Source organism: Panthera leo, chromosome C1 (genome assembly GCF_018350215.1).
Source record: "Panthera leo isolate Ple1 chromosome C1, P.leo_Ple1_pat1.1, whole genome shotgun sequence".
Lineage (NCBI taxonomy): Eukaryota > Metazoa > Chordata > Mammalia > Carnivora > Felidae > Panthera > Panthera leo.
The window spans coordinates 45,567,758-45,594,075 of NC_056686.1; the positions used below are offsets into that span (position 1 = coordinate 45,567,758).

The 26,318-nt window shown below is 36.3% G+C and overlaps 1 protein-coding gene across 1 annotated transcript in view; it reads left to right on the plus strand.

Annotated features, from left to right (window-relative positions):
• The window catches only part of PRKAA2 (protein kinase AMP-activated catalytic subunit alpha 2), an 80,387-nt gene extending 59,017 nt beyond the window's left edge, over nt 1–21,370 (plus strand). The window contains exons 5-9 of the mRNA XM_042951742.1: nt 821–908; nt 2,918–3,142; nt 15,179–15,683; nt 17,125–17,251; nt 18,514–21,370. Of these exons, the coding sequence (XP_042807676.1) occupies nt 821–908; nt 2,918–3,142; nt 15,179–15,683; nt 17,125–17,251; nt 18,514–18,752 (1,184 nt within the window). The 3' untranslated portion in view covers nt 18,753–21,370. The remainder of the gene's footprint in view (nt 1–820; nt 909–2,917; nt 3,143–15,178; nt 15,684–17,124; nt 17,252–18,513) is intronic.
• Nucleotides 21,371–26,318: the final 4,948 nt, after the last annotated feature.

Sequence of the window (26,318 nt, forward strand, 5' to 3'; positions counted from 1 at the left end):
TTCCTTTTGTCTCTCCAGAGAAAGGGATCCCTCTCCTCTGTGCCTATGCCACCCATTTTCTCTCTCCCAGTTGACAGTCACACACCTATGGACCACCAAGTTGTCCCTGTGGGCCCCTAGAGATACTTCTGTCACTCTGTAGCCTGGATTCTTGGAATTCCGTCTTCTGGCCTCAGTATTGCTGTGTTTGAAGGACGAGGGAACTTTGGGTCCCCCTACTTATAGCTCTGCTATGTTGACTCCTTCCCCCCCCCCCAAAAAAAAACTTTAAAAGGTGCCCCTTCTCTTTTGTAAATCAAAAAAACTCTTTAATATTATAGTCCAGTTAGATTTTTGGTTCAGTAGATTATTTTTTCTGTGTTGAATATAAGCTTTCCAAATTAAAAGCTTTTGGAACATAATTTTTATAAATAAGAACCTGTCTGATTTCTACTTAGAGATTTTATTTTTAAAGGCTTTGAGAGCATAGGACAAAAAGTAATAGGCTCCATTTCATTCTTTCAACTGTAGAAATGGGCAAATAATATTTTGTTGCTTTTATGTTTAGAAGAGTTCATATAATTTAGAACAACCTCATATTTGTCAGGTGAATCAAGATTTTTATTTAGAAAAATGAATTCGAATCATACATGATGTGCTTTATCTTTTAGAGCTTAAGCATGCTGGAATGTTTTTTTCTAGTCTAACAAATACTTTCCACTACTTTTTTTCTAATAATTAAAAAATATGTATAGGACATTAAAGACTTGATATTTTCCCTCGTACTTATATCTACTTTTAAAAATATCTAGCATGAAGTAAACGTTACTCTTATTTTCAGGATTGTCTAATATGATGTCGGATGGTGAGTTTCTGCGAACTAGTTGTGGATCTCCCAATTATGCAGCACCTGAAGTCATCTCAGGCAGGTAATAATAGATGGGTGGAGAGTAAACTTTTCATAATCTTTTGTTCATCTTAATAACATTTAATTATGATATATTCTGTTTAGAGGATAAGATTAACACAGTAGGAACAAATTGTCCTTTTGATTTTTCCATTCTTTAAGAGAGAATAGTTTTATTAAACAATTTTTTAAACAGTTTAGATTTTGTTATGAGTATATTTAATGATTTTTTCTTTTTTCCAGGTGTAATTATTTTTATTCCTAGTTATTTTTGATAGTATTACTGATATAGTAATAACAGAGAATAAGTGTTGTGTTTGTTGGAAACACTTACAAAAGAATTCAAGCATTAAGTTCCTGATAGGACAATATTAGTGTCCCTGGTCCTATATATGCTGGCAATATGTAAAACACCTAGGTTCCCGGGTGCAGAGTGCAGAGGTGTAAAGTAAGTCACTGAGACATTGCAAGGAAAAGAAGAGAGTATAAAATAAAGATGTAAGCAAAGAGTAAAGTGCTGAAGGAACAGATAAGAAGTATATCGATGATCATAAAACCCTTAGGTGAGCTTTTGTTCTGTCTGTTCTCAAAGTTCCATGAGTCTGTGATGATGCTAAATTATTGAAAAAAATTTTAAGGGAGTTTTTCCATTAAAAAAATGACTGAAAGAAATATTGATTTTATTTTGATAAAGTACAGATAAGAGCATTTGCTATATTCAAGCATTCCTATCAGACAGTCCTTAAATAATAATTAACATATTTTTAATAAGGTACTATATAGACCATTATTTTATGTTTTGTTTTTAGAACAATGAGGTTTTGGGGGGACAGTATTGTCACTTCATGAAATTAAACTGTACAAGTAGAGATTGGAGCTTACCCATTGGTATATAGAAAAAATGTTCATACAGATTGCAGTGATAAACTGAAGACTTTCTACAGTGACCAGTGTCTGTTTAAAAACTTAACAGAATTCTCTGAGAGAAAATACAGAAAAGTTATTATTGCAAGGAACAGATATAGGAGTTTTGGACAGTACAGCAAATGATATAAATGATGGGCAGCACCATTTTGAAGTGGATTATATTCTTTTAATTGGAATAACATAGATTTACTTTGTTACCTCAGACCTAGGTTTGAGTTTGTCAGTGTGCTATCAGGAGCATTTTAATATTTTTTATGTAGGTGAGAGAAGAAAGAACTAATATTCCAGGCATAGGTTATGTGTAACAAAGCTAACCTTAGTCCTGTGAGTTAACCTAACAAGTGATTGGAATGAAAGTCATACTCAGGATAATGTTATACAGGACAAGTACTGTCAAAGAGATGGCTGTAGGACTAGTTAGGCATTGTAATGTTTCAAATATTCCGTAAAAAATATGCATGTCAGGGATAAAAATTCTGTTGTATATGCATTTTCTTTATTGTAGTTTTATGATAAAAGGATTTAACGTATACATTATAGTATTGTTTTTTTCAAGTTTATGGTTATCTACTTTGATATTTCCATAAAAATTCAACCATAGTATGTTTTATTTTAAAAAAAATTTTTTTTAATGTTTATTTATTTCTGAGACAGAGAGAGAGCATGAGTGGAGGAGGGGCAGAGAGAGAGGGAGACACAGAATCAGAAGCAGGCTCCAGGCTCTGAGCTGTCAGCACAAAGCCTGACATGGGGCTCAAACTCACAAACCGTGAGATCATGACCTGAGCCGAAGTCGGTCGCTCAACTGACTGAGCCACCCAGGCGCCCCTGTTTTATTTTTTTTTAATTAGTCAATTAGTAAGTTACGTGAGTTTGTGACAAAGAAAAATACTGCTTTCTTTTGGAAAACTTGAATAGTAATTGCATAGACCAATTCTCTACGGGAACAAGTATTGACTGTTGGGAGTGTGGCCATGGTCCTCATTGAAGGCCTGCAAATCAGTATAGACTGAGTCTGTAATATGTATATGAAGAAACAGGGTATACATGCAGATGAGAAAAAGTGGTACTTGTATTTCAGGTTTTTGTCATCCTTTTTCTTAGATTGTATGCAGGTCCTGAAGTTGATATCTGGAGCTGTGGTGTTATCTTGTATGCTCTCCTTTGTGGCACCCTCCCATTTGACGATGAGCATGTACCTACGTTATTTAAGAAGATCCGAGGGGGTGTTTTTTATATCCCAGAATATCTCAATCGTTCTGTTGCCACTCTGTTGATGCATATGCTGCAGGTTGACCCCCTGAAACGGGCAACTATCAAAGATATAAGGTGATTATTCTTTTTGTGACTTTACGTGCATTTTGTAGTATTAATAATAATAACAACACTAATTGAGTGCCTGCTTTATGTTAGTCTCTGTAACACTTAATAGCATAGGAATTTTGCTTTCCTTTTTACACAAACCTGATCAGGTCACTGATCTTTTTATTTTTTAATTTTTTATTTTTTTATTTTATTTTATTTTATTTTTAAATTTTTTTTAACGTTTATTTATTTTTGAGACAGAGAGAGACAGAGCATGAATGGGGGAGGGTCAGAGAGAGGGAGACACAGATTCTGAAACAGGCTCCAGGCTCTGAGCTGAGCTGTCAGCACAGAGCCGGATGCGGGGCTCGAACCCACGGACCGCAAGATCACGACCTGAGCCGAAGTCGGCCGCTTAACCGACTGAGCCACCCAGGTGCCCTGATCTTTTTAAATATTTCAGATTGTTTTCTAAACTTTTTAGCTTAAGCAGCAAATCCTCAAAGGCCCTTCCTAATAAGGCTCCATTTCCTTCTCCTGAAGCCTCACTCCTGCACTTACCACCACACACTGGTATCAGTGCCTCAGCTACATTCAGCTTCTCCTTGTTCTTCAAAAAACATATTTTATGCCTTCATGTTTTAATTTATATTATTGTCTCTGATTCGTCTTCTGCCTTTTTTGACCCTGTAGATTTCCATCCATCCTTTATAATTCTTACTTAGCATCTCCCTTGTGAAATTACTTCTGATTCCTCCAGGCAGCGTTAGTTGCTTCCACTTCCGTGATTTCCACATTTTGTTCGTGGTTTTATTTTTTCATTATCGCTTCGTATCTAGCTATTACTCAGTGCGTCTTCCTCCAGTCCTAAATTATAACTCCATAAGGGTAGAGAGAGTGTCTTACTCATCTTAGTACACACAATGCTAGAAGGCCCACGAATGTAGTATATGTTGAGAAACCATTTGAATAAATTTCAGGAGTGCCTGGGTGGCTCAGTCGGTTAAGCGTCCAGAGCTTGATTTGGTCTCAGGTCATGATCTCACTCACAGTTGTGGGATTTGAGCCCTGCTTCAGGCTCTGTGCTGACATTGTGGAGCCTGCTTGAGATTCTCTCTCTCTCCCTCTCTCTTTGCCCCTCCCCTGTGTACACATGCATATGTTCTCTCTCTCTTTCTGAAAATAAATAAACTTAAAAAAAAAGTGAATAAATTTCAAATGGAATACAGGGTGAGATTTATGTATTTTACATATGGTTGATGAAATAAAGCATTAAAAGTTTTGCTAAGATTTTGAATAAAAAAATAAGCTAGGGCTGTGAAGGATTTCTTGTTACGTGAGAAACTTTGGAGCTTGCAGTGTTACTGTGAATAGGACCTTTATCTAGCATACACAAGCCATGGTAATTCTTTACCTTCTACTTTTTACTTACTGTGTTATGTTTCCTAGGGGTTTTTTTGTTTTTACCTAACATTTCATCAGTTATTTATTTACAAACACATTCTGTTACCGTCTCTCCAGAATCTCTCCTCTTACAAGCCGGAATGGCTGTGTAGAGACCTGTGACTCTTGGAATGTTTAAATGGAGTAGTTTTTTACGTGGTAGCTGCTGATCTCTTCTGCAAGCAGGGACTGATTGCTTTTCCATTTGTATACTGTTTTTCTCCCCTAGCCTTTCTTCAGTGTTCCAGGCCTCATACATAAAATAAACGTGTGATTGTAAATTAGCACCAACTTTAGTTATGGAAATGAAGTTAGTAGGAAAAAAACCTTTTGTGTTTACAGTTTTTGTTTTGTTTTGTTTGTTTTTGTTTTTGTTTTGTTTTGTTTTGTTTTTAACATTAAGCTCTATGCCCAGCTTGGGGCTTAAACTCACAACCCTGAGATCAAGAGTCAACATGCTGTATGGACTGAGCCAGCCAAGCACCTTGGTCACTTAATTGTCTTTTCCTTAGAAAGAAAATTAGAGACACTGATACATATATTTGCACCTGTTTCTGTCAGCACATACATTTAGAATAGGAAAAGTACTGATTCCACTTGTGTTAAAACCGATAGTTGTATATTTACAAGCTTTAGACAAAAATGTAAATAAAAGTCTTAGGATGAAGTAATTTGTGCATATGTAGTTGACATAAAATAGTAGTCAGTACAAGTACAAACTCCCAGTTATAAAAAAATAATGGCATTCATTTCTGTTCTCAAACTAATAACTTGAATTTATAGTTTCTATCATTTTTTATTTATCCAAATTCAGTTTTTTAATGTATGGGAATTCTTTTTTTTTTGTTTTTGGTTTTTTTTTTAACGTTTATTTATTTTTGACAGAAAGTGTGAACGGGGTAGAGGCAGAGAGAGAGAAGGAGGGAGAGGGAAGCGGGGGAAGAGAGAGAGAGAGAGAGAGAGAGAATATGAATGAATGAATCTGAAGCAGGCTCCAGGCTCTGAGCTGTCAGCACAGAGCCTGATGCGGGGCTCGAACTCACGAACCATGAGATCATGACTTAGCCAAAGTCGTATGGTTAACTGACTGAGGCGCCCCTGTTATGCTAGTGCATTCTTTTTTTTTTTTTTTTTTTTTTTTTTTAAGCAAAGGAACTTTATTTCATGGGAAAAAAAATCTGGGAGGGATTTTTCTGAACCAAAATCCACTGGAGAACAGCAAGAGATCAGAGTGATGACAGTTTCTCACTGGCTGCATCACAGTCGTGATCAGTACCCCGATGGGCTCTGTAAATGATACTGAGTGGTAGGGCTCCCCCTTCTAGTGTCCCTGCTCTCTTTTAGCTATGTTTCCCTTTATTCTCACACTTACTAGTGGTTTTGTGGCCCAGCTGAACTTAACACAAGCTCAGAGGTGCTTTATCTGATACTGTGGAAGGTATGGGGTGTGTATTGACCCACCAGGGTTTCAAATCTGACTGCATACAGGAGTTACCTGCCAACCTCCAAGAGCCAGGTTGTGCCCCACTGTGGCATTCATTGTGGAGTTGGGCTGGCTGCAAAGAGGAGGTGTCCCACAGGGTCTCCCCTCCATAGCACACCTTGGTCTCTGCGACACAGATGCGTCTCCCAGGCTGATAGGTGGTGGGGGACCAGAAACACCCACACGTGGATGACTTAGCCCACCAGCTTATTGAGCACTTAGAGCAGAACTTCCCTTCTGCTGTGGTCCTGGTGGTGTGGGCCTTGGGGTTGGGGTGCCTGTGTCCCTGCACCCCGAGTTGTTATGCTACTATCTTCTTATGGTTATTCCATGTAGGTCTTATTTTTCTTATAAGGTGGTAAGCGATTGGAGGTTAGAAAATGTATCTCAGTATTCATTCATTCATTTAATCATTTTTGCTTTTATTTATTCAGTAACTATTTATTTAGTATTTATTCTGTTCAAGGCCCTAGGCTAAGTTCTGGGAATATAGTGATAGACAAGACAGACAGACATTGTCTTCATGAAATAACATTTTTGTATTCTCCCAAGTGCCTTAAGCTTAGTATTACTCTTATTACTAATAATTAATAATAACAGTTAATACAACGTGATTAAAAGTGAAGGGTCTGAAGTTCAACTGTTTTAGTATTAATCCTAATTATTCTGTTTACTAACTACCAGCATACTACTTATTCTTTCTGTGCTTTTGTTACATCATATATAGTGGATTTGGTGGGAGGAAAGTCTTAGGTTGAGCCATGTGAATTTTTTCCGTAGGTCTAAAAACAGCTGAATATCAGAAACTGCAGACATTCAACCTAATATAATTAAAGCTCTTAGAACAGTGTCCAGCACATGGTGTTAATATGTAGGAACCTTTTAGCTGCAGTTGAAGAAATTTGGACACATTGTGAAATTTCTAAAATTTGATATTCTTTATAACTCATTTGGTCTCCTTTTAAAAAATGTTTTTGAGTATGGTTGACACACACTGTTACGTTAGTCTTAGGTAAACAACATAGTGATTCAGCTTCTCTGTATGTTATGCTATGCTCACCACAAGCGTAGCTGCCGTATGTTATCATAGAATGCTATTACAACATCATTGACTATATTCCCTGTGCTGTGCCTTTTATTGCTGTGATGTGTTCATTCCTTAACTGGAAGCCTGCGTCCCCCTCTTGCCTTTTCACTTTGCCCATACCCCCTACCACCACCCCCCCTTCCCTGGCAGCTGTCTCTTCTCTATTTATCGGTCTGATTCTGCTTTTTAAAATTTGTTTATTCATTTCCTTTTTTAGATTCCACTTATGAGTGAAATCATGTATTTATTTTTCTCAGATTTACTTCACTTAGTCCATTCATTTTGTTGCAAATGGCACAATATCATCCTTTTTTAAGGCTGTGTAATACTCCATTGTACATGTATATCCCATGTTCTTTATCCATTTGTCTGTGATACTCAGATGGTTCCATATCTTGGCTATTGTAAATAATGCTGCAGTAAACATAGGAGTGCTTATATATTTTTTGAATTAGTGGTTTTGTTTTCTCTAGGTAAATACCTAGAGAATTTAAAATATCTTTCAAATTTTTTGAAGAACCTCTGTTCTGTTTTTCACAGTGGCTATACCAGTTTATATTCCCAGCAGCAGTGTGTCAGGGTTCTTTTTTCTCTGAAGCCTTGCCAACATTTACTGTTTCTTATCTTTTGATTTTTGCTACTGTGTTGTAAGGTGATACCTTGTTGTGGTTTTGATTGTGGTTTCCCTGATTACAGAGGTTGAGCATCTTTTCATGTGTCTATTGGCCATCTCTTAGTCGTCTTTGGTAAAATGTCTATTCAGGTCCTCTGCCTATTTTTTAATTGATTGTTTTTTGTTTTTGTTTGTTTTGTTTTTGTTTTTGTTTTTTTTTTTGTTTTGTTTTTCATTTTTTGTTTTTTGGTGTTGTGTTGTATAAGTTCTTTATAAAGTTTGAATATTAACCCTTTATTGGATATATAATTTGCAAGTATCTTCTCCCATTTGGTAGGTTGCCTTTGTGTTTTGCTGATGGTTTCTTTCACTGTGCAAAAGCTTTTTATTTGATGTAGTCCCAATAGTTTATTTTTGCTTTTGTTTCCCTTGCCTTAGGAAACATATCTAGAAAAATGTTGTTTTGGCTAGTGTCAGAGACATTATTGCCTGTGTTTGCCTCTAGGAATTTTATGGTTTCAGATCTCACATTTAGGTTTTTAATCCATTTTGAGTTTATTTTTGTATATGGTGTTAGAAAGTGGTCCAGTTCCATTCTTTTACATGTAGGTGTCCAGTTTTCCCAGCACCATTTATTGAAGAGAATGTCTTCTCCTCGTTATATATTCTTGCCTCCTTTGTTATAGAGTAATAGACCATGTAAGCATAGGTTTGTTTCTGGGCTCTCTATTCTGTTCCATTGATATGTGTGCCTCTTTTTGTGCCAGTACCATACTGTTTTGATCACTCTTGCTTTATAGCATATCTTGAAATCTGGGCTTGTGATACTTCCAGCTTTATTTTTCTTTCTCAACGTTGCTTTGGCTATTTGAGGTCTTTTATAGTTGCACACAAATTTTAAGATTGTTCTAGTTCTGTGAGAAATGCTGTTGGTATTTTAACCTGTAGATTGCTTTGGGTAGTATGGACATTTTAACAATATTCATTCTGGGGCATCTGGGTGACTCAGTCAGTTAAGCATCTGACTCTTGATCTTGATTCAGGTCATGATCTCATGGATCATGAGATCTGCTGACAGTGCAGAGCCTGCTTGGGATTCTCTCTCTCTCCCTCTCTTTCTGCCCTTTCCTGCTCATGGGTGTGTGCACACGTTCTCTCTCTCTCAAAGCAAATAAATAAAAAAAAAAATTTTTTTTTTCATTCTTCCAGTCTATGAGCATGGTCTTTCACTTCCTTGGTTAAATTTATTCATAGGTATTTTATTATTTCTGGTGCAGTTCTAAATGGAATTGTTTTCTTAATTTCTCTTGCTAGTACTTTATTATTAGTGTGTAGAAATGTGACTGATTTCTAGGTATCTGGAGTTTCACTGATTTATTCTAGTAGTTTTTTGTTGGAGTCTTTAGGATTTTTTAATGTTACTCCCATGTCATCTGCAAATAGTGACAGTTTGATATCTTCTTTATCATTATGGATCCCTTTTATTTCCATTTCTTGTCTGATAGCTATAGTTAGGATGTCCAGTACTATGTTGAATAAAAGTGGTAAGAGTAGACATCCTTGTCTTGTTCCTGATCTTAGGGGGGAAGCTCTTGGTTTTTCACCATTGAGTATGATGTTAGCAGTGGGTTTTTCATATATGGCTTTTTATCATGTTGAGATCTATTCCTTTTGAACCCACTTTGTTGTTGTTTTTTTTTTTTAATCATGAACAGATACTGAATTTTGTCAAATGAGATGATCATTTGATTTTTATTCTTTGTTTTGTTGATGTCATGTATTTGGGTGATTGATTTACAAATAATGAAACATCCTTGCATCCCCCAGAATAAATCCCACTTGATTGTGGTGAGTGATCCCTTTAATGTGTTGTTAAATGTGGTTTGCTGTTTATTAAGATTTATATGTCTGTGTTCATCAGGGATATTGGCTGGTAGTTTTCTGTTTTTGTAATGTCTGTGTGGTTTTGGTATCAGGGTAATGCTGGCCTTGTAGAATGTATTTGGAAGCTTTCCTTCCTCTTCTATTTTTTGGAATAGTTTGAGGAGAATAGGTATTAACTCTTCTTTAAATGTTTTATAGAATCCATCTGATACTGGACTTTTATTTTTTGGTAGTTTTTGATTATGAATTCAGTCTTATATATTTGTTTGGTTTGTTTAGGTTTTCTATTTCATCCTGATTTAGTTTTGGAAGATTGTATCTTTCTAGGAATTTATCCATTTCTTCTAGGTTATCCAATTTGTTGGCATATAAGTTGGTGTAATATTCTCTTATAATTCCTTATATTTCTGTGGTGTCAGTTGGTAGTCCTTCTCTTTTGTTTCTGATTTTATTTGGGCCTTTTCTTTTTTTTTCCTTATGAGTCTGGCTAAGGGTTTATCAATTTTATTTATCATTTCAAAGAACCAGCTCTTGATTTCATTTATTTTTTTCTATTGTTTTGTAGTCTTTATGTCATTTATTTCTAATCTTATCTTTATTATATGCTCTAACTCACCTTTGACTTTGTTCTTCGTTTTCTGGTTCCTTTAGGAGGAACATTAGATTGTTTACCTGAGTGTGTATTTATTTATTTTCTTAGTTACTGAGGTAGGCCTGTGTTGCTATATATTTCCCTCTTAGAATTGCTTTCACTGCATCTCAGAGATTTTAGATGGTTGTGTTTTCATTTTCATGTGTGTGTCTCCATAACTCATTTAGTGTTAAGTCATGTATCAGAATTGGGTATCAGATAGTAGTGATAGAAAGACTTAATTTCTGATGGCTGTGCAGTAGTAACCCATTGGAAATGAACTGATTTTGTCTCGGGTGAACCCTCATAAACATTCTGGTTACTGGTTCCATTGATAGAGTTAATTCAGGAATTGACTCCTGAAAATCAAAAACTGGGAGTATGACTTTTTAACTGGCAGTTTTCTTATGGTAAAGAATTATGGTCCTTTGTCTAAATGAATGAATTAAAAAAAAATGTGGGGGCACCTGGGTGGCTCAGTCAGTTAAGCGTCTGACTTTAGCTCAGGTCATGATGTTGTGGTCCGTGGGTTTGAGCCCCATGTTGGGCTCTGTGCTGATCACTCAGAGCCTGGAGCCTGCTTTGGATTCTGTGTCTCCCTCCCTCTCTATGCCCCTCCCTGACCCATGATCTGTCTCTCAAAAATAAATAAGTGTCAAAAAAAAAATTAAAAATGTACATTATTTCTCTAGTTATTATTTTTAAGCATTTATTTATTTTATTAGTGTAATTCATATAGCATAAGTTTGCTCCTTTAAATTCTGTAATTCAGTGGTTCTTAGTGTATTTGCCAAGTTGTACAGTCATCACCATTTTCTAATTCCCTAAAAGAAACTCTATACCCTTTAACAGTCATTACATGTTTTCCCCTCCTTTTATCCCTTGGAAGCCAGTAATCTACTTTCTGCCTTTACCTATTTGCCTATTTTGGAAGTTTCATATACATAGAATCATAGAGCATGTAGCCTTTTGAGTCTTGCTACATTCACATAGCATAATGTTTTCAAGGTTCATTCATGATGTAGCATCTATCAGTTCTTCATTCCTTTTTTTCCTTGAACAATACTCCATTGTATAGATACACTACATTTTGTTTATCCATCCATCAGTTAGTGGATACTTGAATTACTTCCACTTTTTGGCTCTTAAGAATAACGTTGCCATGCACATCTGTGTACAAGTGTTTTATGGTCACACGTTTCCATTTCTTGTGGGTGTATGCCTAGAGTTTGTAATTCTTGTATGTTGTTGCTCTTCTTGTTGAGTGATTTTATTGAACTAAGTCCATAAATTTTTTATTCTTTGTCATGGTTGGCCCCTGAAATCTCTGCTTGGTTAGCTTAATGGTCAGCTAATTATTAGAGCTTCCGTTGAATGTCTTGATCTAATAACTCTCCCAGCCTTTGCTGAGAGACCCCGTGTGCATGTCTTCATTGCTCCAACGAGAAGCTCGTTAACCCGGCTTTAGGCTTTACTCTCTGTCAGCATCGAGGCTCCAAGTGAGCCACTAATTATAAATTAGGGTCTTTCTTGGGCATGCGTACAGCCCTGCATATGTACCTGGCCTTCTTTAGTCCCAGGAATGTATTAGAGTATTTCACAGATTCCAGTGGAACCCTTATTCCTGAAGTTTTCATTTTAAGGTTTTTGGTTAGCTTCTTACTTGCTCCAACTCTTATTGCCTCTTTAGGCAGCAGGGATGTGAGACAGTTGCCATTGGTTGTTTTTGACAAGTGCCCTGGGGAGAAGGCTGTTTGCAGTGAGGGAGCTTTGAATCAGGTCAGATCAAGACAAGGCTTGCAAAGTGGAGATTTTCAGGGAACTGCAAGACATGTCAAATAGTGACAGTTCTGTGGGGCTAGGACTTTGGAGAATTCTAAACCTATTCTGCTCTAATTCCAAACCTTTTTCCCCTTAGTGGTTGCTAGGCTGCCAGTTTTCTGGGCTACCATGATTGTGACGCTGTTGGTTTTCAAGGCTACCATGGAAAATGGGGGAAAGGAAGATGGACATAGGGCAGTTTAAAATGTCCCACATCTCACTGTTTTTACTCAGCTGTTTTCCTGAGTAAATACCTCTAAGGTTTTTGCAGGCTTTTGGTTAATTTCCAGAGTACTGGAAAAGTCGACTTTGATAATTTTTGCTAGTAATCTTAATGCCTGTATGGAAGAGTGAATTTTTGGAGTTCATTCAAAAGTGCTCATCTTCTCTATTTGTCATTGATGTTTTAAAAATGTTAGACATATAATTTCTTATGTTCTCTTTCTTTTGAAAAAATTAACATCTCACATTTTTATTATTAAGCCTTGGGTACTTAGTCTGATACAGGAAAGAAACACATTAATGAACTCATTTCGGTTTTCATACTTAATGTATTCATCATTTATTTATTTTGCATTTACTGAGCATTTGTTTACACTGTATTGGGTAATGGAATATAGCTAAATAAGGCATGATCCCTGTTTCAAGGAGCTCTGAGTTTAGTGGGTAAGATTCAGAAAAAAAATCAACACCTATAAGAAAGTGTGAGTGTTAAATACAAAGATCTACTAGAGGCTATGGAAGATTCATCTTTGGATCACCCTCGGGGCCTGGCACACCATCATCGACATCATCATTATTTTTGTCTTTTCAATTCAATTTCTATATCACAAGCAGAATGATCTTTATAGAATGCAAATTAGATCATGTCACTGTCATCCCTGTCTCTCTAAATTCTTTCAGTGATTTTCATCAGGCATAAGTTCTCGGCCCAAAATCTTTCTTACAGCCTATAGCTGTCAGAAATATCTGGTATGTTTTGACCCTCTAACCTGCAACTCATGTTTTCATGGTAGTGGCCTCAGTCCTCCTGCTCCTTGAACATGGCACAGCTGTTTCTTGTCTCGGTCTTTACATATATTGTTTCTTTTGCTGGGAATACCTGTTCGTAGCTCTTTGCTTAGCTGATATCTAATCATTCTGTTATCTGCTTAAATACCACTCAGAGTAGCTTCCCTAATTACACGCATCCCATTGTGATTTTTACATTCTTATTTTACACTGTGCTTTCCACCTAGAATCTTTATCACAGGATTTTCATGTTTGTGTATTTGTAACTGTATATTTATTTTTGTGAATATTTTATCTGTATTCAGCTAGAATATAATCTCTGTGAGGATGAGAGTCCTTTTGCCATAGGATAACCTTAAAACTTACTTTTATTTTTATTTATTTTTTTAAAAAAAATTTTAATGTTTATCTTAGAATGAGAACGAGTGGGGGAGGGACAGAGAGAGAGGGAGACACAGAAACCGAAGCAGGCTCCAGGCTCTGAGCTGTCAGCCCAGAGCCTGACGCCGGGCTCCAGCTCACAAGCCGTGAGATTGTGGTCTAAGCTGAAGTCGGATGCCCAACCAACTAAGCCACCCAAGCACCCCTAAAATTTTTTTTAAATGTTTGTTTGTTTGTTTGTTTGTTTATTTATTTATTTATTTATTTAGAGAGTGTTAGTAGGGGAGGGGCAGAGAAAGAGCGAGAGGGGGACAGAGAATCCCCAGTAAGCTCTGTTCTGTTAGCACGGAGCTCGAACCCACAAACTGTGAGACCGTGACCTAAGCCGAAATCAAGAGTCAGATGCTTGACCAACTGAGCCACCCAGATGCCCCATCATTGTATACCCTTAGTATACGATGTAAGAGTATACCCTTAGTTAATATTCATAAATGAAACAATCAGTCAATAGAAGGCATTCAAGTAAAATATATATTGATCTGAATTTAGCTAGCTTAGGGGATGCCCAGTTCTACCAATAGTAATGCTTGTGCAGTCTCAAAGGAATAGTACATGTTAGATGAAAAGGGATGGGATATTCTAGGATGGTTACAGTAACATTATGTACAAAGGCCCAGAAGTGTGAGAAAATAAAATTTGGGAGAGTGATTATCAAATTTTTTGGTTTTAGTATTCCTTTACAGTCTTAAAATTGAGAATTCTAAAGAGTTGTGTTTTTAATGCAGGTTATGTCAATATCTGAGAAACTTAAAAAAACATTTAATTGACTTAAAAATAACACTAAAGCTACTACATGTTAATCTAAATAAATATCTTTTCTGAAAAATAACCAAAAAGAAAATGGTAACAAGAGTGGCATTATTTTACATTTTCAGATTCTCTTAAGTGTTGGGCTTAATCAGAAACAGTGGCTAGGTTCTTCTGTCTCTGTCTTCATTCAGTCTGTTGCAATATGTTGTATGTTAGTTGCAGTCTGTGAAGAAAATCTGACATCAAGTAAGTGGTTGGAAAGGGAAGCACATTTTTAATAGTCTTTTAGACGGTTGTGATATTCTTCGTGGTATTAAGCCAAAGCTTAACGTGTTAGTTACAATATCAAATGAGAAAAGGTATCAGCCTACTTTTGTCCTATATTACATTAAAATTAACAGGTTGCTTTTGTGTTCTGTGGATGTTTTATCCTTGTATGATTTTGTAACCTCATGTGTTGGTCATTTTGAAAATACTGGGTTATTGAGTTAGAAAGATTTTCCAAATGGTGACATGTTCATTATACAATATTAGAAATCATTTTCATTGTTACCACTATAAAGTTACCAGCAAAGTCTTTCGTAGGAAGCTGTCAAACCAGTAGAGGCAGATACAAATTGTATAAAATTCTAAAATTTTGCTTTAAAGCTTGAACTTTATCATTGGCAACAAACACTGCCAGTTTCCTTTGAAGTGACAGGCTCTGAGAAAATTTCAGCCAAATACCTAAGCCTGAATAGCCATAGCTATTCAAGGGTGGGGGTTAATTAACTTAGCCAGGGTCACACAGAGAACAGGTCTTCCTGATTCTGTTATATTGTATTGCCCCGTGTATAAATTACTTGGGACTTGCCAAAGCATGTTCTTACAATAGTGTATTGTGGTGTTTTTCCTAGAGAGCATGAATGGTTTAAACAAGATTTGCCCAGTTACTTATTTCCTGAAGACCCTTCCTATGATGCTAACGTCATTGATGATGAGGCTGTGAAAGAAGTGTGTGAAAAATTTGAGTGTACAGAATCAGAAGTAATGAACAGTTTATATAGTGGTGACCCTCAAGACCAGCTTGCAGTGGCTTATCATCTTATCATTGACAATCGGAGAATAATGAACCAAGCCAGTGAGTTCTACCTCGCCTCTAGTCCCCCAACTGGTTCTTTTATGGATGATAGTGCCATGCATATTCCCCCAGGCCTGAAGCCTCATCCAGAAAGGATGCCACCTCTTATAGCAGACAGCCCTAAAGCAAGATGTCCATTGGATGCGCTGAATACAACTAAGCCCAAATCTTTAGCTGTGAAAAAAGCCAAGTGGCATCTTGGAATCAGAAGTCAAAGCAAACCATATGATATTATGGCCGAAGTCTACCGAGCTATGAAGCAGCTGGATTTTGAATGGAAGGTAGGAGATGGCAGTATATTAAGATCATTTGTAAAAGGTTTGTTTTTTTTGGTTTTTGTTTGCTTTTTATGTTTGTGTTTTTGTATAGTAAGCTGTTCTGAACTACTGAGTTCTTAGGGTCAATAGAAGTTTTGATTTAGATACAAATTTTGTGGTCATCTTGCTTCTGGATGATAAACCCCATTTTCCTCATTAATATACCATGTACATTCAAAACTAAAGTTTAAGGATGAAGAGTTGTCGATGCTGGGGACCTATGGTATTTTTGAATTAGCGACTAGCATTCTTGGCCAAGAAAGAGAACGTCATCAACCTGAAATCGCCTGAGAAAATTGTCCATCTGTTTTCGCCTGCATCATAGCAATAAAAAGTCATGTGTCTTCAACGATGCTATGTTTAACTTTTGTTCTCATTTCTTCTTTTTCCCACTAACTATAGCAGCTAGTGGTCAATACAGATGATACCATCAGGATAAATTTCTTCAGTCAACAAATATTTTTCTCTAGGTTGAGAAGATCTCTTTTGTTTGTATAGTGCTTTTAATCCTTAGTTATGGTATGTTTTTCTTACTCTCAGCCCCCAGTTTTCCTTTTTTCAAATTAGTGCTCAAATTCATTATAATTCTATTTGAGTATATGTGGAAGGAAAAGCATTTTTTCCCCCATCTCAGATATCCTTTTTCACTCTTGTTCCTTTCTTGAAAGCTGTGAATGTATTTTTAAAGGAAGAAGAAAAACATTCAAATACACCATGCATATATTCATTTGGCATGTTTGAAAAATCAGTCCTTTTCATTTTATTGGTACATGAAATGAATAAACAAAATAATATTTCCTTAAAATCATTTAAAAACATTTCTGAAGCAATTCAGTGAAAAGAGAGACATTAATGTCTTTAAAATTCCATACTGAAAAAAACTTTGAACTAACTTGACAGATGTTTTGAAAACCCAGGATCATCTTTTTTCTGAGCTGCAGTTGTCTTATCTTCCAAAGGCAAGTAATACTTCTTCACAGGATTATTGCAATACTTAAATTCTGTGACAGTACCTGTTTATACTGCTGAATGCAAACCATTAACATATTGGTTCTTTTTTATTCCTTCTACTCCATATTAATAGGGAGAAGTATTCAAATTGAGGCTGGGTAACCAGAATTACTGTTGATGTGTTAGAGGGGAGGCATATCTAGAATGAGGGCTAGACACTCTATAATCCCTGAGTTCCCTTTAGGTTTCAGTTGTTTTGCACACACAGTACTATCAGTAGAGATTAAGTAAATATGAAGCTGTTATGTAATATATATTAAAAAAAAAAGGTCATTCAGGAATTCCTTTTCTACGCCACCTCTATCAGTCGTGGCTATTTGCAATAAGAATAGGAAGATATTTTGTGGTTTGTTATTTTTAACATTTTTCCTTAAAAAAAGATTTCCCATTTTAGGTAGTGAATGCATACCATCTTCGTGTAAGAAGGAAAAATCCAGTGACTGGCAATTATGTGAAAATGAGCTTACAGCTTTACCTGGTTGACAACAGAAGCTATCTTTTGGACTTTAAAAGCATTGATGGTAAGGAAGCTATGCAGGCATGAGCTCTGAGAAGATAAAACTTGGCACTAGTTGACAAGATGTTAAAATCATCTCAAAGACATGGTGGGTAGGTCTTCTGTACTGGTATTTTAGTAATCTAGAGTTAACTAAAAATGTAAGTGAAATGAAAAGGATTGAAGACATGTGGACTATCTCTAATCCAGCACCTCTTCAAAAGAAGTGCCTCCTTAGCATAAAAAAGTCACTTAAAGTGCTGGCTGTGGGAGCAAAGTAAGGAATTACAGGGAAGTAATTTTTACCTAAACTTGGCTAATGTTGTCCGGTTCTTTGTCACATTTCTCCATTCATACGTTATTACCATTAGGGTTGTAATAGCTAAACTTGCCTATTTATCAACTTCCCTCATCCTGGTTGGCCAAATGGGCCTTTGCTTGGAGTCAGCCCATTTGGTCTGCCCCAGATGTCCAGGAGATGAAGGAATTGGGAGGTGGTCTGGCTTGTGTCTAAATACTTAATGTGACAGAAGTCAAACCTTCACGAACCGAATGGGGTTGTTGAGTTCAGAGGGCCAAGTGGGATAAAAACAGTAAGCCATGGGTTAGGTGCCGAATGGACAAGAGTAGAACTGAGTTCAGAGTTGGGGAGGTTGTTTTCAACAGAATAAGTTTTGTTCTTGAACTACCACCAACGATAGCAGTATTTATTTGGTCCCTGACCACCATTATCAGAATTACCCAGCATTCTTACTACAATGCAAATACTTGGGAACTACCCCCGTATCTACCAAATCAGAATCTCTAGAGGTGAGTCCTGGGAGATTGGAAGTCTTCACTTTTAACAAGATTTTCCTTGTGCCTCCTCCAGGCAATTGCAGTGTGCACTGAATGTGCAGAATGGCAATTTTTTTTTTTTTTTTTTTTTTTTTTTTTTTTTTTAGCGATACCTTTTGTTGGTATGTTGCAAGAAAATAATCCTCCAAGGATGTGCTTCCTTCCTATTGGTTATCAATTTGATTTCAAGGCTGATGCCAAATACTATACTGAGAAGGATTTAGGGGTGACATTTTGACCGTGTCAGTGTTGTGATTGGTTAGTGATGTCTTGTGACAGTGGGAGGAAAGGGGTATTGCCACCCCTGCTCCCTGAACTCTGAAACATGACATCCATTAAGTTGCGCTTGTTCAGATGTGTTTACTCAATGTTCTGAATGTAGCATCTTCAGGGGAAGGTCTCAGACAAGTACACCTTTCATGTAATTTGCTCTTCTTTGGTTCGTTTCAGATGAGGTGATGGAGCAGAGGTCTGGTTCGTCAACACCTCAGCGTTCCTGTTCCGCTGCTGGCTTACACAGACCCAGATCAAGTTTTGATTCTGTAACAGCAGAGAGTCATTCACTCTCTGGCTCTCTTACTGGCTCCTTGACAGGAAGCACACTGTCTTCTGTTTCACCTCGCCTAGGCAGTCACACCATGGATTTTTTTGAAATGTGTGCTAGTCTGATCACTACTTTGGCCCGTTGATGATGTTTCTCTAGTTTGTCTTTGTTATTGCACTGTGAAAATCAGATATATTCTTAAAATCATTATTTTACTTATGGGTATCACATCCTCTGGAATACTGATTGAGAGTCATGAATATTTCCAGGGGACACTCAATGCCATTGACATTACTGAAAACAAAAAACGTCTGACATTTTATTTACCTGTAGACATCTGTAATTCTGTTTTGCCTGTGATGAATTCATAGGCAGTATCTTTAGTAGGTGAATGTCGGTGAAGATTGTTAATTTAAAATTGTGAGTTCACTACAGATGATTAATGCACCTTCACCGGTGAACCGTCTCATCAAAGGATAGTTTGGCAACACCTCTTTGCTCTACTATTTAATGTAGGTAAATCCAGTTTACTTCCTAAAAAGTGAAGCAGGCTTTAAGTTGTGTTGATGCATCCCGTTCTCTTGCACAAGAAGATTAACAAAAATAATACGGCCATATAAGTTAGTATTTAAATGTTGAAATCTTAAAGGCTTGTCCCCCAAATTTCAGAAGCCAAGTTCTTCTAGTGGCTTTAGTGTTTGCAGATACTGCCTATTGTTTAACAGAAGGGCTGTGGTCCTGAAACAGGTAACTGGTTTTTCCAGGTTCCTTAAAAACAGCTATAATCAGCTACTGGCTAGGAGATTTCCTTGAATAATTATCTTAAGAGCCTTCAGTGTTCTACTCAGTATTGGAACATCCAGAATGGCAACAACTTTTGTGTTTTTCATAAATGTTATATCATTTTTAGAAAAACCTTAACATCATTTTAAAACATGCCTTCAAAAGTACCTTTCTCAAATTATTTTTGGCTCCATTAATTTTTGTATTTCACTAAGCATGATAAAGTAGACAGTTAAATGAAACAAAGCAAAATATCAATAGTCCCTTAAAAGAGAACTCTTATCTTGGATTTAATGTATGTGGTGGAGAGTTTTGTGTCTGTCCTGTTGTATCCCACAATGCTCATTCTTCATTTGAAGTTCAAATTTGTCATAGCAGCTGTTCCCCTCCCTAACCTTCCCACTACCATTGTCTTTGTGGTTTGATCCTTAGTAGCTGATTGACTTAGCTTTTTTCTGGTTCCCTTTCTTTGTTCTCTATCTTGGTTCTAGCCATCCAGTTTGAAAATACTGTTCTGGCCCTAAGGGCTTTTGTGTACTTCCAAAGCTTAATAGTCTCTGACCTTGACTGTTGAGGCTGTTTGGGTAGGGAAGCCTTAAACATTTAAAAAAAACAAAACAAAAAAAACTCTCAAATAAATGTGTGTTGTTTACATATATACAAATATGTATTCACACACCAGTGCTTTTAAAGGAAAACCAAACAGTTTCTTTGTTTTGCCTTGTGCAGGTTTTATTTTTTAAAGTTTAAAAAGAAACCTATCTATATACAGCACAGTAGATAATAGCTCATTGCTTATATTGTTTTAGTGAAAGTATTTAATTTTTAAATTATGTGTAATTTATCTAATTTGTATTTATCTATTCATTTGTTTAATGTGTTGTAATTAACACTCTCATTCACCTGACTTACCCCAGAACAGATTAAGCTCTTGAAAACCAAGTTTCTCTTTGCCAAAAATGATGTTTTCTACCTAGAAGCAAATGAAAATGTTAGGATAAGTTCCTCTTGTGTTTATGGAAGATCAGCATGTCTGTCTTTAAGTAGTTTTGAGTCAGGAGTTTGTAGTGTGTCACATCATATTGGTTTATAGGACTTTTTTAAAATGGTGTTAAGAACTTTTAAATCTGACTTAATATTGAAAAGAATCTGTTCACCAGTTTAGGAAAGAGGGGTGGGTTTACATTAAACTGTTTTAAGTTTAAGTCTTTGAAAGACTGCCATCTAGTGGCATCAAAGGGTACTTTCTGTAGTTGTTTTTACAGGGAAAGCAGTCTGGCTGTGTATTTTGCTTAGGGCATAATTTTGGCCTCTCTAAATGTGTAAATACCTCTTTTGGGAAAAACAGGGCCGCCTCATAATATTTGCTTGACTATGAATGGGTGACCTTAGAAATAAGGAGTTAATCTGAGGAGTCCTATCCCCAGGGACAAAATCCCTAATAATTTTGAAGGTGGAAAAGCAGCAGCAAGGACTACAGTGGCATTTTAGCCACTGTAGTGTAGTCACATATTAAAAACTTACATCAAAATTATTTTATATGGATGTTTATCATGTTTATTGAGAATTAAAAATATTTACTATTTTCACACTCTGATGGTTACCTGTTGAATTTTAGGAGAACCAGGGTTGCAGTTTGGGTTGTTGTATGCTTAAATTTTAAAGTACAGCTACTCTGTGAATCTAGAAGGTGTAGTAAATTGCTTTGCATAGAGAAGATTGCAGGGGGCTCAGTCCAGCTTCTATAAAAGGGGCTAGAACATTGTCCTAGGAAGCTTTTGTTGCTAATTAGAAGAGGGAAAGAATCAGTTGCTAAATTCCCACATTTCAGTCTTGTAAGCTGGTTAACTGTAGCTGTGGTATGTGGTAGTTAGATCTGGGATAGGAGGAATTTCCAGTTAAGATTCTGGAGGAGAGGGATGCCTGGGTGGCTCAGTCAGTTAAGCATCTGACTTCAGCACAGGTCATGATCTCACAGTTCATGGGTTCAAGCCCTTGTCAGGCTCTATGCTGACAGCTCAGAGCCTGGAGCCTGCTTTGGATTCTGTGTCTCCCTCTCTCTCTGCCCCTCCCCCAAGTGTGCTCTCTCTCTCTCTCTCAAAAATAAACATTAAAAAAAAAAAAAAGATTCTGGAGGAGAGCTTCTGTTATTAGGTTATAAAGACTTAGTCACATCATGGAAATGGACTCCATAAGTTCTACAATAGCACTCCCAAACTGATTCCCTTGAGGTGGTCTGCTGAAAAACGAGTCCATTGAGCAAATTTGGAAAATGTTACATGCTCCTCTCCTGCTTGAGGATGACAAAAGATTACGAACATTAAAGACACTGAAACGTCCTTCAGTGAAAAAAAAAGAAAACCATTTAACTTTAACCCTGCTTTGCCCAAATTAACTATATTTTAAACTTAATATCCTTTGGGAAAAGGCAACTTGGGAAAATACTTTGTCCCAGGTTGCTATAATTAGAGTAGTTAAGAATAGAATTAAGATCTCTTTTCTCATCAGTTGTTGGAGAGAATATGGTTCAAAATCAGAAAAGTTTCATTTTAACCTGTGGATAAATGCTGGACTAAACAGAATTGTGTGTGTGTGTGTGGGATGTGTTTCATAGCACCTTGATCTTCTTAAATCAGGTTGTGGTAACTGGGAGAATTTATTCTGTGTTGTGTTGAACTGATAGCTAAAAAACCTTAAACAAGATTACTTGTAAAAGAAAAGGCCTAAGAGACTAGTGACTAATGCTTATGGCTCTGTGGGCGGTGAGTTCAAGACATTGATTCTCAATTTCCAAATGTGTAGTCAGTGAAAATTTTGTAAATACTTTTATATAGGACATCATATTTGGATCTGATTGCTGTTATCTTTTAATGTAGGAACCAGATAACATCTTGGATTGAATAGGGAGGTAAGCAAACTATTTGAAGTTGGGTTTTTGTTTTGAACAACAGACTTTTGAGACACTTTTGTAACCTCAAGTGTTTGCGTTCCTTGATATTAGCCAAATATAAGAAGAATATAGGAGCCCAAATTAATCAGAAGTAATGGTATTTCTGTGTAAGGGAATTGGCTGTAGGTAGTACAGACAATTCTCCATTTTCTGCAAATAGGGTTCCCGTAATAGTTACGTAATTGTGGGCTTGCTTTTTCTTATTCTCTAGCCAGTTTGTACTCAGGGAACATAAACTGGGTTTTTTATAGTAGATGAGACATAATTGAGAAAATAATCATAAAAAAAAAGTTACAGGTTTTTTGACTGTTTGAATTTGTTGCTTCTAATGTGCAGTATGCTCCGTTAATATAAGCACTGTATCTTCCATTTATAAAATAGAAAAGCTTAGAATGTGCCTACCATGGACACTGTATCTTTGTCTATTCACTGGTTAAGAATTTAAATCCTGGTAATGGCTGTGAAATCTCAATATCTAAATGCTAAACATCTTCACAGTTTTGTCCGTTTTCGTTTTTAAAGAACTCCACCTTTTCATTCTGGCATTTCTTTACCTGGTCATTCTGTCACTCTGTGACTTTTTAAATGGGGAATGTAATTTATTGTAATAATTCTCAGAGGCTCTATTAGAAACTCTGGATGAGGGATATGTGCAATGTTAGTAAGTCACACCTATGTTGACCTCAGTTTGTAACCTCTAAAGTGGGAGGAAAAGACTAAAAGGCCTCTGAGGTACCTTTGAGCTTTAAAGTTCTGTCTTTGCCTTTTTTTTAATGTGATTTGTGTTAGTGTTCACTTTGTATATATTTAGGGGTTTTATAGTGTGAATGTTCTGTATTTGTTCCGTGAATCATTTTAAAGGTAAATACTTGAAAAAAAAATTAATATAACTGCCCTCTGGAATACAAATGGCAAAAGTCATACAGAAAACCAAACATGCTAAAACATCATATGCACTTAGCATAAGCAAAATATGACTAATTTGAAGTGTTGGAAGTGTTCCAAACATTTTTATAGTGACTTTTAGATCCCCAGACCGTATCTATTAACTTATTTAATACATTACAGTAACCTTGCGAGGTAACCATTTTCCAGATGAGGAAGCAGGACCACAGAGCCCTTCAGAAAGCTTTAATGCCGTACATGTATTCAGCGATGATCATGGCTCTGTGTATGCCACCTGCCTCCAGGGGAGACCCGGTGACTCACTGAAACATGTGAGTAGCTGAGTAATAAAGATAAATCAGATAGATTGCTTTCAAGTCTTAGAGTGACATAAAATAGTCTTAATTGAATATTTCTTAGTTTAATTATTTGAACTGGTTGATTGTACTAACTAAATTATCTGAAGTATTTATGATTAGCATATTGATATTTAAAAGTACTTCTGAGTTATTGAGGTGCTTACAAAATACTAGAAAAACTTTTAGGCATGAATCATTTTACTTAGATAATTCTAAGCACAAGCTTTTATAAAAAGGAAGACTGGCCCCAGCCCCTAACTTAACTTATCATAGTTTTTGACTGATATCTGAATTGGGCTTCCCTAAATTTCATATACAGGTTGATAATTTTTCATTTTGTATGTGTATTTAGATGAGTAACACTATTTTCATAGAGTATATTTCTATTCACAGACTACCTAATTATGGGCTTGATAGTCTCCCAGATCTTACAAAAGTTTAAAATGTAACGTGTTTGATGAGCTTTCAAAATGATACGTTCCTTAAACAAGTTGCTGGCATCCTTACTAGCTCTTCCACATATAATCGTGATACATTTGATGCCACTGAACAGAAATAGCACGAATAATAGCACTCACAGTCTAGACTGGCTTGCGTTTGAGTTGAACTTTCTCAGCCACGACCTGATAAGAATCAGGTTAGGTCTCAAAGTTAGCAAGCAGACTGTGGGCTTTCACTATTGGTGGGAGCCAGCGTCCGTGTTTACCGCCAGCCTCGTACAGCAGTGCCAGCTTGTGGCCATGACTCTGATGTGACCTTCAGTAATTACCATTTATATCTAAAGCAGTTTAGCTCTTAGGGAAGTAGCTTATGATTATTCGGACAAGCAAGGGAGGTAAATTTCAGTTACATTTAAAGTGCAATTAAGGAAACCCTAGAGTAGTGTGCTTTTTCCAGGACAAAAACTTAAGTATTTGTAGAATATCCTAGCATGGAAATTTTTCTGAACGTAGATAGAATTTTGAGGAGGTTCATACATGTGACTTTTTTGAAGGTTAACTACTGTGTGTTGATGTAAAATTTCAAGAAGGAATAGGAATGTTCTCTTCAAGGAGAACTGCATAGTTAATTTTTTGCTGCTAACGTAAGCATTTATTTTTCACGGCCAAAAATGCCTTTTCAGTTAGTTTTGTTAAAAAGAAAGGCCATTCTTCAAGATCGATGACATTTTCCGGGATGGAAAAAGAACTAGATCCATTGTTGTAAACAAATACACCTTAATTGTGCCTTCTCAAATTAGAGGAATAGTCATAATGAGTCAAAAATTTGAACTATCTTTTTTCTAATTCCTCTCCTTTTTCCTTCCATCTGCCCTTCACAGATGGTTACTTTGTGTGCTTTTTTGCCTGTTTGTTTTGTTTTCAGGCTTCTGTGGCCAGGCCTTCCCCTGTCAGAAGCTGTTCACTGGATGTATTTTTCTATTCCTTTTACATTGCTTTACTTTTTAAGTCACTTTGGCAAAATGTTGGCTGCTTTCTCATGTTTTTAAAATTAATAGCAATCTTTATATTTCAGCCCTTTAACATGTTTGTGAAGGCAAGAAATAGTGCAGAGCAAAGAACAAAAATCTAATTTGGAATCTGATTCTCGGTTTGGTTGTGTTTTCTCATCTACAAAATGTGGACAATAGCCTACCTCACAGACGTGTGAGAAACTGAAGGCCCTCACTTAAACACAGGGTTTATCATCCTATTTAAGGTAGGATCCCTTCCTTTTTTTTTTTAAATAGGTATCTTTGATACTGATGGGATGAGTATCTTGATTTTAGCTAAGTCTTACGTGGTAAGAAAAAATGTTTAAGACCACAGTTACACCAGAATACCAAATTATGGTATTTTAAGTGACTTAAAATTTCCTGAAAATATCAAATATTCAAATGTCGAATTTGTCTTTTGTGGCGACATGTATTCAGAACTTAAAATGTTGGCTGAATCTGCCTTAATGTACCAAAACACAGCTTTCTTTCAAGACTGTTCACAAATATGTATGGCTGTATAATGTTTTGTGTGTTTAATGTGAAATTGTTAGAGAACTGTGACCTCTCAGCATAGTAATCTAAAAAATGTTTTAAGAAGAACTCCTGTGTTCTTTGTCATATATGCTGAAATATCATACGGTGGGTTTTAAGTGCAACAAATAAAACTGAAAGTTGATAGCCATTAGGTTTTCACCATGACAATCAAGAAAATACAAGATTGGCTATTATTCCAAAAAATTTTAAGAGCATCCTGTGTTCATTCTTGCCTAGCCTATCTTTGAAAAAGAAAACAAAAAATCCCATTGACTGACACATTGACCTGTTGAAGCACTTGGTAACCTATTAAAAAATCTTTTTAAAACTGTTGAAATTGGGATCATTTTTTACGATTTCAGGAAGAAAAAGAAAAAAGCCCTGACTTGGAGTGCTTTTGTGTTTTAATAACCAGAGATTCAAATTTCAGTTTTGTTTGTTAGGTATTTTTTTGTGGGTGTCGAATGATCAGTGAGAAGGCTCTGTCTTCCAGTAACCACGTGGTGAAGCTGTCATCTTGAAGTACATGGCACTTCATACTTCTAGGTTCTCCCTGATTCATATTTGCACTGTGCGTATTCACAGGTAACAAACACAAAAGAGAAAAGCATCCTGATTGCTTATAAGCTTTTTTCACGAGATCAAATTAAAGTCTCTGGTTAATGTGAAAGCTATTTTTGTTTCTGCTCAGTCATTAAGCTAATATTCTACACATCAGTTAAT